General features: G+C 32.9%; 2 protein-coding genes across 8 annotated transcripts in view; one reads left to right on the top strand and one right to left on the bottom strand.

Moving 5' to 3' along the window:
* Positions 1-607: 607 nt before the first annotated feature.
* LOC136973800 (protein Wnt-2b-like) lies at positions 608-5488 on the top strand. Of its 4 annotated transcripts, none has more exons than XM_067268572.1 (5): positions 608-1848; positions 4168-4385; positions 4479-4759; positions 4823-5087; positions 5155-5488. In XM_067268572.1, the coding sequence occupies exons 1-5, from the start codon at positions 1787-1789 to the stop codon at positions 5361-5363; spliced, it is 1035 nt and encodes a 344-aa protein (XP_067124673.1). In that variant the 5' UTR covers positions 608-1786; the 3' UTR covers positions 5364-5488. The 4 variants fall into 4 exon arrangements, with proteins under 4 accessions (XP_067124673.1, XP_067124672.1, XP_067124671.1 ...); XM_067268571.1 differs by having other exon boundaries at positions 4168-4403; positions 4482-4759; XM_067268570.1 differs by having other exon boundaries at positions 4168-4403.
* Positions 5489-5869: 381 nt separating this feature from the next.
* Positions 5870-13134, bottom strand: part of LOC136973796 (suppressor of tumorigenicity 7 protein homolog) — a 40987-nt gene continuing 33722 nt past the window's right edge. Inside the window, exons 5-15 of one of the 4 annotated variants that reach the window (XM_067268564.1) lie at positions 10315-10393; positions 9674-9728; positions 9501-9600; positions 9307-9404; positions 9118-9232; positions 8979-9051; positions 8814-8916; positions 6847-6997; positions 6682-6774; positions 6474-6613; positions 5870-6417 (exon numbers count right to left, since the gene is read on the bottom strand). In XM_067268564.1, coding sequence (XP_067124665.1) covers positions 6310-6417; positions 6474-6613; positions 6682-6774; positions 6847-6997; positions 8814-8916; positions 8979-9051; positions 9118-9232; positions 9307-9404; positions 9501-9600; positions 9674-9728; positions 10315-10393 — 1115 coding nt within the window. In that variant the 3' untranslated portion in view covers positions 5870-6309. The remainder of the gene's footprint in view (positions 6418-6473; positions 6614-6681; positions 6775-6846; positions 6998-8813; positions 8917-8978; positions 9052-9117; positions 9233-9306; positions 9405-9500; positions 9601-9673; positions 9729-10314; positions 10394-13134) is intronic. The other 3 variants (XM_067268565.1, XM_067268566.1, XM_067268567.1) reach the window with 3 other exon arrangements.

The raw sequence follows: 13134 nt of genomic DNA, 5'->3' as shown, positions 1-13134 counted from the left end.
TTGCCTTTTCAAAACTTCTACCGTAATCGTACAATATTTATTGAAAATTCTACATTAATATAGAAAATATATAAAAATAGGAAATGATAAATCAAACTCTACTTTCTTCAATAAACAAAACAAAAAAAGATCTCTCTAACGTTCTGAATTCGTATTTCCTAACGTAAGCGTGTATGGTAGAAATTCTTGAAAAATAGTCTTAAATTATGAATAGTAGAACTTTATTTTCAATCATAGTTCGTTCTTTTTAAAAAAATCTTTTGTAGAGTTATTATTTAGAAGGAGAATCATCCAGAAACTGGGACAAGCGGTTATGTTGGAAACGTGTCTATGGCAGAAACTCTCCATTGTTCATAAAATAGATTGCCAACACGGCGCTCGTCAAGTAGAAGCAAAAAACATCGATGAAGTTTCAAGCGAATTTCCCAAATCTCGAACTTAAGATGACCAATTTTACAAACTGGTAAGATACAACACTGTATTGCATCTATCTATCTCTACAGAATATAATTTTAGAAATTTTAAATGTCCTTTTCCTAACCAAAATGAAAACTTATTTTTATCACTTTATTTAATTTAAAAAATTTGCATTTGTAAATTGAAGAAATAAATTTAACGAATAGGAAGAGAGATTTTTAGAAAAACTAGTGCTGCCATCTGAGAGATGTCTAGGGAATTACTTTGAACTATAAATGATTATTCTCCAAGCTCGATTAAATTTGAAATTATTGCTTCATATAATGTGATATAAAGGTTAATTTAAAGAGATATAATAATTAGATATTGTAAGTGTTATTAGCTAAATGAATAATTAATCTTTATAACAATGAAAAGAAAATTTACATAAATTACCACACCGACCAATGACGTTATGTTAATACACTTCATTATAATTTCTACCAATAAACCTCCGTCGTTCGGCTTGTAATGACGCAAAACGTCACGCCTACCGTCAATCGTTAACACGCGACTTCCAATTGGTTGATTTTGATAATTTAACATTCTAGAACGAAATGATTGACAGACGAGCTTTGAATGAACGAATAAATGAGTATATCAAGTTCTATTCGATTATTCTTGACAAATATTGAAAATATTCAATAATGACACAGAGCTAATGGCACAAGAAATAATTTCAATATAGAATTTAAATGGGAATTTGACGTCACGGCAAACTTTTTCCGATGTTTCTCCCCGTTGTATTTTTATCTAGACGGTGTATGTATGTGAAAATTCGTCACCCTTATACTTCGGTAAAGTCCTGTTTGCACTATTGTTAACGAACAATACAGTGGACAAGTTCTCAAGCTGAAAACCTACCGAAGAACGAGATGCCAGTTGTAATCTGTGTCTTTCTTTGTCCCTTACAAAATAGAAAGGAATTAGTAGATCTCCACCACCTAATTTCTCTCGACAGTCCTACTCCAGAGTAGCTTCTCTCGCTTTATACCTTTCTATCTCCGTTTTTCTTACAGAAAAAGTGGGATTTAGTCGGGGGGACACTTTGGGTTCTGGCACTTTTTCCCTAAGATCTACCAAAATCAGGGATTAGAAACGACGTTTAATTTTAGAATTTAAACCCTTTCTTTTGCCTTTTCTAATCTTAAAGATATTGCTTTAAAATATGTTTCCTTGAATGGCAAATTAAGCAGTTGCGCTAATTCGTTGAGTGACGTCATGTGTAAATAACCAATGAGAATAGGGATGATCGGCGTTGTTGGCGGTCAGTGATTGACGTCAGGCATTTGGACCCGTTTTGCTCGATGATGATCGTCTTGTTTAGGAGATGAGGTGCCGCATCATCCTCATTTTGACTTACATGTTCATTACTTGCGAGTCTTCTTGGTGGTGAGTACTTTTCATGTAGGCATTAAAAACCATTCGAAGCTTTTCACTCGAACTTCATTAACCAAAAAATTAGCCCTTTAGATTGTGAAAAATCAGCGAAATTTCCCATAGCAACGAGAATCGTTTTTGTCTTAAAAACATTCAGTTTGCCTGGTAAATCTCGTAGTTAAATTTAATTTTTTTCAAAATTTAATCGGAGGAGAAAGCGATAAACATTTTGAGAAATCACCCTGATGCAGACGTAGAATTTGTATGCTGAATTTTGTGCAAACTTATCAAAAATATCATATCTTTTCTAGAATTTGAAAAAGATATGTTGAAAATTATGATAGCAACGTATCATTCAACGTAATTGAGTTAATATATAGATTCAGCATGTAAATTTTCCTCAAAAAATCCAAATTTTTCATTTAGATTTAGGTTCTGTATACTGTAAAAAATTATACTTTTATTGGAAAGTTTAAGATTTATCATTGTTTAACTTAATGTAAATGTATTTTAAAAATTACACAAAATTTCTCAGGATTATTTCATGTTACGGCCTAAGGTGAAGCATATTATTTAAGTAAATTCAAACATTACTTTTTGAAATTTTGAATTTAAATATTCTCCGAATCGGTTTTTCTGTCATGCACAAGCCATGTTTATAAAGCAACTTTGCATTTTCCTCTTATGATTTTCATAATGTGTAGAGTTAATGAAGCTTTAAAATAAATTCAAGTCAGCCTACGCCTAAATTAACACACGAAAATTTATTTTCGAACAGCGCATTTTTAGTTTATAAGCTAGAAATATGTTTCTGTTATTCTTTTTAAAAAGATTATTAATAGAAACTCAGGCCTAATGGAGATGTAACGTAATGTACCTGCGTGAGATGACCCGCCATAAATAAGCTGTAGAAAAACCGCAGAAAGCTATAAAAATGTAGGTTACTAAGACCTGAAAAGAAGCCGAAAAACTAACAGAACTTAACCTTCCTTCAAAATTCGAAAATCTTCACGCTAATAAACAAATTGTCCATCGGGGAATTCTTGTCCAACTAACTCCTCAAAACAAATTGTCAAATATGTTAAAAGGGAATGAGGGATGATATTATTTAGGCCTACATATAGTCGTAAAGGGATCTCTCTCTTTCTCTCTAAAAATTCCAATAACTGCAAGAGACTAATTGTTGAAAATGAGAATATTCATTTATGTTTCACACTGGTAACCGTTTAACATAATTGTTTCTCTCAATTTCCTTCTATGAGTACCTGGAAAAGGGGTAATTGAGGAGAATAGACCTTTAAGATTGATCCCCAGAGCACATTACTGTTCCTTATTGTTGGTGATTACCGCAAAAGCCTTTTACCTATTTATACAAGAAAATACAATCTAATATTCAGAGAAATAGTTTAATGAATTTTTGGTGATTGATAATTATTTTTCCTCGCAGTTTTTAGTTACTATTATGTTTATATCTAAACACACGCGCGCCGTTTCTGCTTCACTTTCGGCCAACAGAAAACCAGTTTTTAGCTTTTTTTACGATTAAAATAATTTTAAAAATTTAATTTGTTTGTATTAAAGTAATTTTAAGACAAAACATTCGTTCGTTAGAATGTAGTTTAATTTCGATTATCGATCAACTTCGTGCTGACGTCAGCAGATGTAAAATAAGTCATCAAAAATAAATCATTGCTCTTCAAACACGCTTGAGATTCGCAGCGTTAAACTTCTAAGTTTTCTATAATTTTATTCTACGTTTGCTTATTACAGTAAAAATAAGTTGTAAAAAAGTGCGTTACTGCATTTAGAAGTGCAAACGATCTTTTTCTGTCTGCAGTAATTCGCGTAACGACTAGGAATTCGATAGATTTCCCGAATGTAATATAATTCGAAGCTATACGAGATAGCACTCGATGGAGTAGAATATATTCCACAATTATTAGCATCTTAGTGCTTTCGAGACGAATAAAACTCGATTTAACATCAAACGGAACATATTTCGATAAGAGGAAACGATTTTTCGCTCTATTACATTACCCACTACGCCCAGATGTGGCCCGCATAAAACTTTATATATATAAAAAAAATCGATTCCGAACCATTTCGCTTGCTTATTTTTTATTACTAAATAAAATTCCTCGTTTATTTTTTAGAAAATTAAAAAAAATCGAAATTGTTTTGCAAGGGTTTAAAAAATGCGCCGTATTCTATTTTTCGTTTAGGCCGTTTTCATTTCACTTTTCCTCTAGACTTAAAGAAATTGATAATGTATACAAAAGTACGAACGTTTTCCGCATTAAAATATGTATAAATATATTCATTTTTTCCAAGGTTTTTAAGTCAAATTCAGGCTTCGTCCGTGGGTGTGCGCATTATATGCGAAAACATCCCGGGATTGGCTAAATATCAGAAGATTCTCTGCCAGAAATATCCAGACATTATGATGAGCGTAGGAAGAGGAGCAAGATTAGGAGTAGGAGAATGCCAGTACCAATTTAATAATCAGAGATGGAATTGCACCACCGTAAATAGGGACGCTTCGGTTTTTGGTAAAATACTCCTTAGAGGTTCGATTTTTTAAAATATTTTTTTAAAAGAGACTCCATCTTATTGGTTGTAGATATTGATACAAATTCTTATAGTAGGTAGCCGCGAATCGGCTTTCGTATACGCTATCAGTTCTGCCGGAGTAGTACATTCCATTACCCGATCGTGCAGTAATGGCGACTTGACTAATTGCGAGTGCGATCCTACTAAAGTGGGAGTTCAATACGATATCGGAGGTAAATTCACTTGGGGTGGTTGTTCCGATTATATTAAATACGGCATGAAATTCGCTAGAAAGTTCGTAGATGCCAGAGAGAGGAGGCAAAGGGACGCTAGAGCCTTGATGAATCTGCATAACAACAGAGCCGGAAGGAAGGTGAGTAAGCGTGGCCATCTTTATTATAATTATCGAGGGAAACTATATTAATATAATCCGCAGGCCGTCCAGAATCACGTGGAATTACATTGCAAATGTCACGGAATTAGCGGATCGTGCACGGTTCGCACGTGTTGGATCTCCATGATGGATTTTCGCAACATCGGTAATTATCTGAAAAAGAAGTACGACGGAAGCGTTCAAGTAATGGTGAATCAAGCGGGAACGGAATTAATAGTTGCCAAGAATAATTATAAAAAACCTACCAAGTCGGATTTAGTATATTTCGAATCGTCACCCGACTATTGTAACAGTAACGATAAAACAGGTTAGTATATTGTAGTTAGGTCGTCTCGTAGAAGTGTTTTAATTCTTTTTATTATTATTATTTACAGGAACACTGGGTACAGCGGGACGCGAATGCAACCGAACTTCTATGGGAACCGACGGTTGCGATATTATGTGCTGTGGAAGGGGTTACGACACCAAACGAGTAATGAGAGTGAGCAAGTGCGGCTGCAAGTTTTATTGGTGTTGTGTAGTGAAGTGTGAACAATGCGCACAATTACAGGACGTGCATACTTGTAAAGACGTCAAACAGTGAATACAGATTTTTTTTAAAATACGATCGGATGTTCGTGCCTTATTATCGAAGAAACTCCGGTATATACTGTAATATTTAGAAGTTATTATTTAAGCAGAAATAATAAAAATATCCTGACGCACCAATCGCGTTTCGTTAGTAATGGCAAATATTGAATTTTTTTCCCACGATTATTTACATATCCCGCATGGATAAAAGCTAGTATTAGTCTAGTGAATGTTTTTTCCTCTTTAGTGCCGACTTAAATAGCAACCTTCCATTTGTCATTGTTATTAAGACTCCCTATTGGTATTCTGAAAGCAGTTGAATGCACTCACCTTCCTTTTGTAGACAGTTCCTCCGGACTTCTGCTCTAAGAATATTCTGAATGGGGATCGTGTTACTCTATGGATATTATCTGTATAATTGTGAGGGAAAAGAATATTTGATGGTTTAATGGATTCTCTCTCTCTCTATCTAGTTTTATTTTATTTGTTTGGTTTTTTTAACAACAACACACCACTATATTTTGTTTGCTCAATGTTTATTAGCAGTCACATTTTTTGTACATTAAAAAACAACACGCTACAATTTTTGTGCAGTAAAATCCGTACTGATACGACAACGAAAGGAGAGTATGGAGCACTTATCTCACAAAGTATTCGAACCCACTTCGGCCGACGTGGCGACGTTTCGATACGCTGCTATCGACATTTCGAAAAAATATCACGTTTAACATTAGAGATGGAAGTACAAAAGAAGCACTTTTTTTTTCCTTTGGAAAATTTTTTAAGACGACAGACGCATTACGTTTCGAGAGAGTTTTTCCACGCCGGACGATCCTTTTCTACCAATAACATTTATTAATTGTACCCGAGCGGCGGCGGCGTGTCTTGAGATAAAATGCGGCGCATTTGGCAAGAAGCTGCACCGGTAACAGTTTGTGGTCTTCGGAGCAGAAGGAAGATCAGATGCGTGACAATTGGTGTAGGAGACTGGAAGGCAAAATTGCTTCCACTTTTTCCATGATATAACTTAAAGGTAGAGATAACCAACTTATCACCTGTGAAATAAACTAAATAATTATTTAGAATAATTTCAATTAATTCTGCTTTGTTAAAAGCTACTTACAGTTCTTGCTAATGCTCCCATGGGTTCTGGATATTGATGAGTTAAAAGAGCCAGAAGTGCAGTGAAGGAGCAAAGTCCGGCTGTGAACAGGATGAAGAAGGGTAACTCCTTTTTGGGATACACTGAAACATCATGGAATGCTGAAGCAAAAACAATTAAGAACTTATTAAATTCGACTCGATTGAGTAATATAGTATGACGGACGTACCTGGAAGTAGTTCTTTGTCCGTACTTTCGGTGCAAGTAGGATAGGGATAAAACAAATGACCCTTCTCCAACGGATAAGGAATCATTCTAAATGCTAAAATGTAAACGTTTTTTAATGTTTTAAAATTTTATTTAAATAATTTAAAGTAAATTGAACGAGCATTACTTCCTTCCCATGTACAGTGGAGAAGATTTAAAGCTCCTTCGACTCTCTTCCAATGAGGCAGATGAAAAAAAGCATAGGCAATGGCTTCGCTGTCTCCTCGTTTTAAAATATGTTCGGGAGGTAAAATGAGACTTTTCATTTCTAGAAGATACTGTTAATAAAAAATTTTAAATATTCACTACATATATACAGTATATAACAACGTTCTTAAAGAATGTATACATCTACATTACCAAATATTGCAATAGAAAAGACAACTGTCAAATGAGGGAATAAATCACCAATTCTTGTAAAGCCAGTTCAAAATTTTTTGACAAATTATTGTCGTTTAAATTTCCAAAATTATTAATATGTCAGCAGTTACCAATAATTTTGTTACGGTAGCTCAGCTAAAAGTGGTGTGTTAGTTTCTGGAAGATCATTGATTCAAATTGTCACCATTCAGTTGTCTTTTCTAAATTTAATACTCAAATGAGTAAGTTATATTTAGTTAGAAGGTACAAAGGTGTTTCGTGTCAAACCCAGATTTTGCAGTTCAGACAAAGCACAATGCAAGATGGCTGAATCATTGGCCACGTCATCTATAAATAGCAAATCTGGCTGCTGCAATGGAAAGAGAAACATTCAAGATGGTTGACAACTGTGTCAGCAATTGATTTGACTTAAGTGACCTTCATATAATCATTAAACTCCTGGTCGAAGATGAGGTCAAATCGGTAGTAGTCCACTGGTAACTTCAGATCTAATATAAAGCAACACAGTTGGTCACTCCCGTTGTCTTTGATTTAAAGCTTCCAATTCAGTCACTGAACATCACTTTATTTGTAGATGACAATATGTTTTGGATGATGGCACTTCTGGATAGGAAATCCAGAAGTGCCATTGTGAACAGTGCCTGTTTTTGCCAGGTTCTGATAAGACTTTTGGCATATGGTGACATTCCATTAATCCGGCATTGTCGGAACCAACACAAGTGCCAAGTTATCAAATATGCCACCTTATTAGATAGAAGTTTTTCTGGTTTTTTAATCCCTGGACACAATTTTACATATCTTCACATATAAAACTGTACAAATTCATCTTTTATAATTGTTTTATGTACATTCTAATTTTTCCATGCTATTCCCACCCTTGAATGTTCTTGTTTCAAGCCAGCCTATTTTTATTTTGTGCTTTGTACACTTTTATTTTATATAAACACAAATACTTTACTTTTCATGTACTTTAATTATCAATGTACAGTAGCTGTTTTCAAGATAATTATTAATTCCAAGTGTGCTAAATATTTTTGCTTCTCATATGAAACCTGTGTACTAATGTCTTTGGAGAAATCATACCTGATCTAACTGGTTTTACCTAGCACAGCCTCATGCCATTTTGGCATTTGTCATCTCTAAAAGGAGAACCCACCAACTGCACGTTTTGAGGTCTTTTACATGAAAATCTTAACTGCCAACCTATCCAGTGCACCGATGACAACCTTGACATGCTGGCTTATCAGTTTGTCAGAATACTAGATTCTGAGTTAATGGAATTTCACTGTTTAAGGAGTACTTCTGCAAGATAATTCATACCACACTATTCATTTGGCCACTGCTAAAATCCATTAATTGCACCGAGAGACACTGGGTGGGATCTAGACTTAAGTCCAGATTTTCACCTGATTTCTGGACGGGCAACATTTTCACAATTGATGATGCTGATGTCTAATTCTAGTTCAACTGATAAAAACTTTTCTATGAATATCTGAATCACTCAAAATGCTGGGACACATGCATAACTATAATAGTATGAGAAAATGTAAGTAAATTTTCCTTTTTACTTCATCCCTCTGTTGTGTTTGATCTGATTTGACTTAAATGACCCCAATATTTTTCTATATTTTGAATGGTTGTGAAGTTTTTCTACTTGATATCAATATTCAAAATTAACTTTGATAAATAATTACTTGAACCTATTTTACTTACCTTGGGAACATGAGGATTGAATTCTACAGCTCGATGAATTGCTTCCACTGCATTCATCTCCGCCGTACTTAGTCCTCGTTTTGAAGCCACGTCTGGAGAAAATCTATACACAGAAATTTTTTATACCTTTGTATTTCAAAACATTAAAAGCTAAGAAGTACCTACTTGTCGCTGACTCCTCTCGCTTTGAGTAGTGCCGCAGTATAGCAAATCGTGGCAGACTTTGGCAAATTAATATCTGAAATAAATTCTTCGTGTAAAATTATCAGACATTAAGTGTTTTGAAAATAGTAATTTAAATTACCGTCGTATTTTGCTAAGACTGCTTGAACATCTGCATAAGCTTGCATTTCAAGCAAAGCTTCTATTAAATTTTCATGAATATTGAACACATTCATCATTGGAAATTCTTTTATAAGCTATTAAAAAAAATTAATTTGCTAAATTTAATGTTTCTTAAATCAATAGAAAACCAAGGAAGTGATCAACTCACGTCACGCATCATTTTTACAGCTTCTCTTAACTTTCCCAACTTTCTTGCACACATTGCTAATCTTCGCCTGACGTAGACCAAAACATTTGTATCTCTTCCTAATTATCAGATAATTAATCATTAAGAAAAGCGTAAATAAATGCAAAAGCATGCATTACACATTACACCAAAATCTCTCAAGATTGTAAACTCACTATGTAATGCTTCCTGAGCAGGACTCTGATGTTGTGATTGTTGACTTTTCCTATAATTAATTTCTGCAACTTTGAGGGCTTGTTTAAATAATTTCTCTGCCTGAATAAACAAAATACCCGGCTTTACTTTCAAATATTTAACAGACAAAATTAAAATTGAGCACTATACCTACTTCTAGAATGGTAGTCGTTTCCTCTTCGGCCAACAAAATGTAAGCGGGTGCACATCTGCATAATTGAAACACTTTAATCTGTTGAAAGTTTTGAATTTCTTTTAATTTTAATTTATTTTAATCCCAGTCATGAATATTAACATTTTAGACAGCTGAAATTTGAAATGCAAAGTTTCTTTTTATTTACAAGTAAAGAAACTATTAAGCTTGAAAATTCTCTTATTTTTTATAAAAACAAAACTTCCATAATTTTAATGCAACACACACAACTCGGGCTGCAATCAACTTTGGGTTTTCATTTCAATTTACTTGAATTTCAAGACAAAATTCTCAAATTATTGGTAAATGAGACTTTTAGACAGCAAGGGCGGATAGGAACAGATATACAATTCAAACTATAATTTCCAGATCTCAGATAAATTGATTATACTTTCGAAATACAAATTTACGTCTTGACAAAATTAAGCATGGAGATGTGGAAAGAGTTAAAATTCAATTAATGGTTGATTCCAGGGAATTAATTGTAATGATACAAATGCATTTTCCAATTTGGCATGACTAGGGTTAAAATCAAGAGGGGGAAAAAAAGATTATTTTCAATGATTTTAATAACATTCAAATTTAGGACGTGACATACTTACTCGGAATTTTTTTCTAATGCTTCGTGTGCGGCTTTAATTCTGGCTTGAGGATCCCTCTCTCGCCAAGCCGTCTGCATAACTATTTTTAAAAATTTCAAAAATTTTATTTTTATTTTAAATTATAAATAAGATTATCATTAAAAATTTGTCAAAAATGAATATCTAAGACTTTGAAACCATATAAAAAAAAATATTTTTTTAAAAATTAAAATTGTGTAATCACTTCTGGATTTACAAAATCAATTAAACAATAGTTGGAAGATGGCAATAAAAACTGAAAAGTGATTCTATATTAAATATTAAGTTCTATACGATGTAAAAAATTATTTTTTATTATGAATTATTTATCATAATAATTACTACAGTCAAACCTGTTTTTGTGCGGGGGATAGGGACCGCATAAAAGAAAATGCATTAAAAAAAATCGCGCAAAACTTTACCAGTGGCTATAAAAAATAGTTTTCGCAACACAATTAAAAAAATATTTTTTTATGCGGTGAATAGGGACCACATAAAAAAAGTCTCACGTAGAAAATAACTCGAAACCATACGAAATAACTAGGAATTGCTTTTAACTCCTCGGGCCTTTTTCTGCAACACCTAATGGGGAAAAAAATCCTCTAAGAATTTTAATTTTTATATTAATTAATTATTTCCACTTAAATACGAATCTAACATTAAAAAGTTAAAAATAATCGTTAAATAATGATTTTATTTGATAAATATAGCTGCAGGAAGTGTTATTTCATTTAACAAGGCATAAAATTTCACACCTGCAGTCTAAAGCTAAAGGGAGCTAACTGACCGCATCTGTTCAAATATAACATAATATTTATGGTTTTTATGCTATTAAAATAAGAGGGGACCGAAATAAACGATATGAGAAAAAAATTTTACTGAATAAAAAATGAAAAAACCTGCCGATGTCATAGAAAACAACCAATAGAGTTTTTAAAAATTTTACAGAAGTCAATTATGTTCCAATTTGATTGAAATTTTCATATACCTCACAAAAAAAATCGCACAAAACAAATCGCACAGGTAAAGACCGCACAAGAACAGGTTTGACTGTATTTATTTTTTAACTCTACCCAGTGGACACTAAGAGGAATTTTTTTTCAACCCCGATATAAATTTGGCTAGGCCCACAGTGGAACAGCCATTGAGAGGAAGAGAGACTACCCCTCAAAAATTCCTAGGGTTTTTTCAATCCCTTAGCTATGATTCCAATCTCCCCAGAGCAGCAGGTCAACATTAACTGCTTCGGACAGCCGAAATTTGAACTTTTATTGTTGCCAGTCATTTTAACCAATTGTCAAACATTCCATAAAACATTTCTTCATGAAAACATTATCATGCAATTTAACTACAATTAAAATATGATAATATAACTTAAAAGCTGTAATTTCAAATGTTTACACTTTATTATGTATTTTTACTCCTAATAGTTTACAATATTTTCATTTTGACAAAGCACTTTTATACATTATTACTTTCCTGGATGTTATGTACACATAACAAGGGAAAGTATTAGAATCATGTCAAATGTGATCCTCAGTTTTTTGCAAATCACATTTTGAGACCTCCCAAACTCAAAGAAAAGGCAAAAAAATTGTGCGTGCGTGTTCGGGTCTATTTCGTTTAATCTCTCAGGATGAGATAAAGATTAAGAAATGAAATTTGGCACAATAGCTTGTGTATGAGGAGTATTGATGCTATTAAATTTTGGTGGTAAAAGGTGGAAGTGGAGAGATAGAGGGTAGTCACGTCATATCTCGAGTGGTGCTGAACTTAAGTTTTACTTGTTACCATTTACAATTTTTTATAAAACTCACCTCTACCCTCAAAATTAAGCATTTTGTTATTTTATAATAATTAAAAATATAGAAAATTTTTATAACAGATGGCACCACACACAGTTTATGATTAATAACACTTATTTTTTAAATAAAATCTATAATAGCCAAGAAAGTTATGCAACGTCTTGCTAGATTTTTTTTAATATTCATTAAATATGCAAAGTTGTTATTTTTGCATTTAATCATTTGACAAATGTTTTCTCTCTTTTTTCAAATTTCTAACATCATTTGTAATGACACTATCAACACAAAGTGACAACACCAAATCTACTGGTATTCAGAATTTTCTCATTGATGCAAGACCTCAATATCCTTATAAAATAAGAGTATTTCTGATCACTTTTACTTTCCTGGCTGTTATGTAAACATAATAAGGGAAAGTATTGGAATCGTGTCAAATGTGACCTGGGGTTTTTTTACATCACCATGTTTTGAAATCTGAATACAAAGTAAAAAAAAACAAACATTTGTGCGTGTGTGTTGGCATCTATTTTGTTTAATATCTCAGAATGGGGTAATAATTAAGAAATGAAACTTGGCATGGTAGCTTGTGTATAAGGGACATTGATGCTATGAAATTTCTGTGGTTAAAAATTGAGTGAGTGGGGAGATTGTCACAGGTCATATCTTAAGAGGGGTCAGACTTAATGAAGATTTAGAATAATGCAATGGAATGTAAAAGAAGAAAGAAGTTTTATATACTTCAACTTAAAAGTCTACGAATAAACATCACACTAAACCCGATAACATTAGCCAATACATCACCAACTGCTGTTTATTTCTAACCTTTAATAGTATATATCCAAAAGTTAGCCTGATTATTTACGGCAGTTGGTGATGTATTGACTTAAAAGTCTATTGTGCAAACCTAATAATATACTACTCACACACATTTATTTTATATTAATTCTTAATTGAATGAGAATATGATGAAAAAACTTCTACTCAAGGACAAAACAAT

This window comes from Centruroides vittatus, unplaced genomic scaffold, assembly GCF_030686945.1.
Source record: "Centruroides vittatus isolate TY-2023 unplaced genomic scaffold, ASM3068694v2 contig_329, whole genome shotgun sequence".
Taxonomy (NCBI): domain Eukaryota; kingdom Metazoa; phylum Arthropoda; class Arachnida; order Scorpiones; family Buthidae; genus Centruroides; species Centruroides vittatus.
The sequence above is the reverse complement of the archived record's forward strand: the minus strand, read 5'-3'. Positions and strand labels throughout refer to the sequence as shown.

Coding starts and splice junctions, on each gene's coding strand:
- LOC136973800 (XM_067268570.1), top strand. CDS start 1,787: ATGAGGTGCCGCATCATCCTCATTTTGACTTACATGTTCATTACTTGC. Junction 1,849..4,167: donor ACTTGCGAGTCTTCTTGGTG/GTGAGTACTTTT, acceptor ATTTTTTCCAAG/GTTTTTAAGTCAAATTCAGG. Junction 4,404..4,478: donor TGGTAAAATACTCCTTAGAG/GTTCGATTTTTT, acceptor AAATTCTTATAG/TAGGTAGCCGCGAATCGGCT.